This window comes from Cibotium barometz, chromosome 54 (assembly GCF_041138505.1).
Source record: "Cibotium barometz isolate CiBa-2024 chromosome 54, ASM4113850v1, whole genome shotgun sequence".
Classification (NCBI taxonomy): domain Eukaryota; kingdom Viridiplantae; phylum Streptophyta; class Polypodiopsida; order Cyatheales; family Cibotiaceae; genus Cibotium; species Cibotium barometz.
The window spans coordinates 41,690,105-41,694,761 of NC_141099.1; the positions used below are offsets into that span (position 1 = coordinate 41,690,105).

The 4,657-nt window shown below is 45.2% G+C and overlaps 1 protein-coding gene across 1 annotated transcript; it reads right to left on the reverse strand.

Annotated features, from left to right (window-relative positions):
* Nucleotides 1-579: 579 nt before the first annotated feature.
* On the reverse strand, nucleotides 580-3,891 carry LOC147608167 (uncharacterized). Its single transcript, XM_086789571.1, has 5 exons — nucleotides 3,330-3,891; nucleotides 2,068-2,773; nucleotides 1,597-1,963; nucleotides 1,105-1,500; nucleotides 580-942 (listed from the first exon to the last, which is right to left on the reverse strand). The coding sequence occupies exons 1-4, from the start codon at nucleotides 3,652-3,654 to the stop codon at nucleotides 1,450-1,452; spliced, it is 1,449 nt and encodes a 482-aa protein (XP_086645697.1). The 5' UTR covers nucleotides 3,655-3,891; the 3' UTR covers nucleotides 580-942; nucleotides 1,105-1,449.
* Nucleotides 3,892-4,657: the final 766 nt, after the last annotated feature.

Sequence of the window (4,657 nt, forward strand, 5' to 3'; positions counted from 1 at the left end):
TTTGGCTTGTAGCCTCCCTAAGAGAAGGGTTTGCCTTTAACTTTTTGACTAGCAATGAACGCCTAATCTCCTACACGCATAACAATTCGATTTTGATGGGATTTCTCTTCTTGCAAGAGCATTGCAATCAACTCATCCAACATAAGAGAATTGGGGTTACCCTTCATCATAAGCCGAATGTGGATGTAAAACCTTGGTATAAATCCTACAAAGCTATGAGAACAATAGACACTTACGAATTGTCTAGATAGGCCTCATCAATACAAGCTGCTCTTTGAGATCTTTGACCCTTGTGAGAAATTCAACCTTCGAGTCACCCTCACTCATATGCTTGGACTCTAACTGCTCGTGCAAGTACGTGCCTTTTTACGCACTTGGTAAAAAGCACAGCAAGCGCATCCAAGCCTACTTGGCAGTTTTACATGCGCAAATATGTGCTGATTCCACTGCACTGCACTCGCACATAGGCACAAGTGTTCTACAGCTTATGTCCACAGGAAGCGTCTGAAACTCCCCTAGTCCTACAACAAAATACTGAGAGATCTCGAATCATGAAAAAACAATGACACCTGGTCGATATAAAATAACCTGAAACTGATAAGCAAACTTAACTTAATGCAAATTTAAAAAGTAGTTGGAAGTCGAGTCTGCAATAATAATCCTTGCTAATTGCTAAAAACTAATGGACAACTATTTACTAGCATATTACAAATCACACCAAAATGGCTCTACATATATCTAGTCCCTTGACTAATAAGTACTGAATTTTCACTGCAAAAAAACAGCTCCCTTTACAGGACAAGCAAGACAGTGCAGCAGAAGCAGCCATACTGGAGGATCTCACAACTTGCCCACCCGCGCTACAATGTATAATTGTGCGAACGCAGCAACCTCAAGGGGTGAGAGCTTTGGCTATTGATCTCCCAAATGCAACCCTGCTGCCTGCATAGTCAGCACATAAAATAATTAGAACCGAGTATTTCATGCTGTGAAAAACCAAGGTTGGTGTGGTTGGTTTTCACACCATCCAAAAAAATGCATAGATCATGATTTGCCTTACAGCTTCTAGAAAAAGCTAATAAACTACAAAGAGACAAGACCCACCATGCTTCATGTGAAAGATAAGCTTGATGAGCCTAAGAGGGGCTGCAAAGCTTTCACAGTGTGGGCATTTCACAGCTTTTTTGTCTGACTCCAAGAACTTCTCAAATCTCCAAACACCGAGGAACATGGTAGTAGCAATGTGAGGGAACAAGGAATTGAAGGTCCTAGTCAGCATGCCGCCAACTATCAATTAAATGCCCCCACATACACCGGAACCTCGGTATTTTTGCCTGCCTTTATCCTGCCAGCAACTTGATCTTTTAAATTTGACAGTTCATGGCAGAGCCTTCAACCTGTGAGAGCGCTGCAAACCAAGGCTGGCAGGGGCAGGCAAGGCCCGGCGCCTCATTGGCGCCGAGCTTGGCTGAAACTTTCTTCAGGTTGCAAATGAGGTTGCTACACAAAGAAACCACATCATAAGAAAGATAAAATACTTCCAAAAAAAATATGGACAGTATAATGATGAAATCTCTAGCATAAGCTTTAGCTTGCCTGGGAGATATACTGGGGGAATCGTTCTTGTGAATGAACATATGCCAATGTAGGAGCTGGACGTGTAAACTGCTGAGGATGCATATAAACCCCTGATCCTGAATGCGATCCTACATGACCTGGATTGAAGGAGCCCATCATGGAATCTGGACGCCCATAACCTAAACCATTTGTCGAGCCTGCCCATGGACCCCGCACAGGGTGCGGCGCAGCTCGGTGCAAGGGAGGCTCCACACACATCTGCGGCCGGATGGGACCACCTAATTGTGGAAATTCCGTATTGTACGTAATTAGCGGAGTGTAGACCGCCTGCATGCCATAAGGACATTGGCTTACACCAAAGCCAGGATCAAAACGTTGCATGTATCTGAAAACAGCAGGAGAACGCATAAGCAAAGGAAGGACAATATTCTGTGCACAAAAGACTCTTAGGATTCCAATACAGTTGCAGCTCATAGAGATTGGCGTCACCTGTCATAATTCCGATCATAATCTGGATCCTTCTTATCCTTCTCCCGGTCCCGAAAGATAGCAACCCTATTGTTCACCTTATAGATCACAGCAGATTCTCTTTCTGGTTTCCCGTTGGCTATCCTAGGGAGACCATAATAGAGCTCTGCCCTTGTGTTTGCCTCAGAAGGTTGCTCAACTTTCTTGTCATAATGGAGACTATCAATGGCAAACAGCTCCATGGTAGGACAGTTGTCAAGAACCAATGGTTCCTCCTCCCCCTTCCCTCCAAAGTCACTGTTACTAAATATTCTAGCCCTGGCCTTGTTGTATTCCTCCTTCCTCTCCTCCACACTTTTAGTTGGATTCAATCTGGATGAAAACTCGCCAGAACCATTGCTATCCCTGTTGAATTTAGAAGATTTGTTGGGCCTTCGCTTAAGCTCGATCCTTCGCTGTGCTGCGTGCACCTGCTTTTCTCCTGCTGGGGTGTCAGCTGGAATGTCAGCCAAGCGTACTCTTGGAAACCGGCTCTCTGCTGTCTTCCTTGCAATTATGCGTGTGCTATCAGGATTGCTACAATCAGCCACTGAAGACTGCAAATTATAATGCTGCACCACTCTGTGAGCGGCAAGCCGTAGATAAGATGACGGCATCGGTTGGAATTCGAAATGCTGCACTTTTGGATTCCGCATGAACTTTTCAACATCCTGCTCCAGCCTTAGAACTGCAGGGCAATAATGGTGTGTTTTTCAGCAGAAGCAACTATTAAAAACTAAAATTTCCACCGAAAAAACTCCTTTCCTCCAACAATGCAATTCACTGAATGATCAGATGATGCACTACATGCTCAGGTAAAAGCAAAGAAACACAGACTAACTCCTGAAAAAAAAATCTTAATGCTTAGGCCGACTGATAGCGCGGACACCATTTTTTGTGAGCTAGATGTCAATGCAAAGCAAGCAAGGGTGTGTGATGCGTAAAGGTATTATCAGAGAACCCCTATACAATCAAATGATGAAAATCCACTAAATGCCAAAACCCTGTGATGAGAATCCTAAATGCTTGGGTCTCAGAAGCAAGATCAATCCAAACCACTAAATGCCTCAGAGATGGAAATCCACTAAAACCCTTATATGTCCCTGTGATGCAAACCCAATAAAATCAAGATGGCTTGAGAACCCTTCAATTGCACAAATGTAGTTTCCTTTTTAATTTACAACCCTAAACGGCTAGATGATGTATATCAAAAAGAAAAACCCTACATGATTGCAAAAACTCACTTGTTAATCGATCTTTGCCCTGGAGAGCTTCCCGTAGAAAACTGTCGACCTCCTCCGGATCAATGGACAGAAAAGCTTCATCGCTCCCGGATTCCGACGCAGAAACGGTAATAGCAGGCGCGATCTGTGCCGCACCCCCGCGCCGAGGGCCGCCCTCATCTCTGTCCACCTGCTGGTAGCCTAGGGTTGAGGAGCCACAGCGTACTTTCTTCATGCTCGCCTCCAAGTCCGCCATTTCCCAAGAGTCTGGAGCTCCATCACCGTCGTCAAACCTTAGACTTGCCTCCGAAGAGGCACCCGCACACTCCACCACTTCGGAGCCCATGGACTTTCGTCTGCGAATCAGAGGGGTCTGATCAAGAGAAAGAAAGGGACCGCCATGACCGATGGGGGGTGGGGGATCGACGGCTTCGGCACTGTACAAATCGAATTTCGGAGAAAATCGAGGTGGGAGAAGTAAGGGTAGGAAAGTTCAAGACGCCATCTCTGCAGAAGGCTATTGATGATGTCCTCGTTCAATAGGCGCCTGTCGCCTGCCGTTCGATCCGATTCTTCACCCTCTGCCGTCCGATCGCGACCAACACCCATCTAGTCGCGGGCTCTCGTGCTCTTGCCACGTGGCTATAATCTGAGCCATCTAATTTTCCACGCATTCCACGTGTAATCTCACGGGTTGGATTATGTCCCAGGCCTAGGGCACACTTGTTACTCGACATCAATAGAGAATTCAATGGAACTACTGAACCACACATTTGTCTGGAAGATTACTTGGAAAAATTAGGATTATGCCCCCTTCATAATGGGAAACCCGATCCCAACTGTGATCTGTGAACCCCCCAAGATCACATGTTGCTAGGACAACAGGCACACCATTGGCACTTGTGCCTCGGCATCAATAGAGAATTCAATGGAACCAGTGAACCATACATTCGTCTACTCTAGTTAAATGTGTGGGGCAGAAGGCTCACACACTCTCCCCTTTGATCGTTTATCTCATTCACCCACATCATTACTCATTCCATTGATTAGAGACTAGTCTAATTAATTTTTTGCTATATGTTGCGGGCGGCATTAGAGTGATGCTTATACATTGGTTGCTTGGTTCACCCTTTTTAAGTAGAAGTGTGGGTGAACAACCTTCAATAAGCCATGTTTGCATCAACCATGAAGATGAGTTATGTCATCCCCAACTACAATTCGTTGTAACATGGGGCATACATGGATGCTTCAACTAGCACCCCAACCCTTGATATCCCCTTCACCTTCTAGTGAAACTTAGAACTTTCTAACTTGAGTTATGTCATGGGTTGAGTTATGTCATCCCCAAC

Coding starts and splice junctions, on each gene's coding strand:
- LOC147608167 (XM_086789571.1), bottom strand. CDS start 3,654: ATGGGCTCCGAAGTGGTGGAGTGTGCGGGTGCCTCTTCGGAGGCAAGT. Junction 2,774..3,329: donor GGGCAAAGATCGATTAACAA/GTGAGTTTTTGC, acceptor ATTGCCCTGCAG/TTCTAAGGCTGGAGCAGGAT. Junction 1,964..2,067: donor TATGATCGGAATTATGACAG/GTGACGCCAATC, acceptor TGCTGTTTTCAG/ATACATGCAACGTTTTGATC.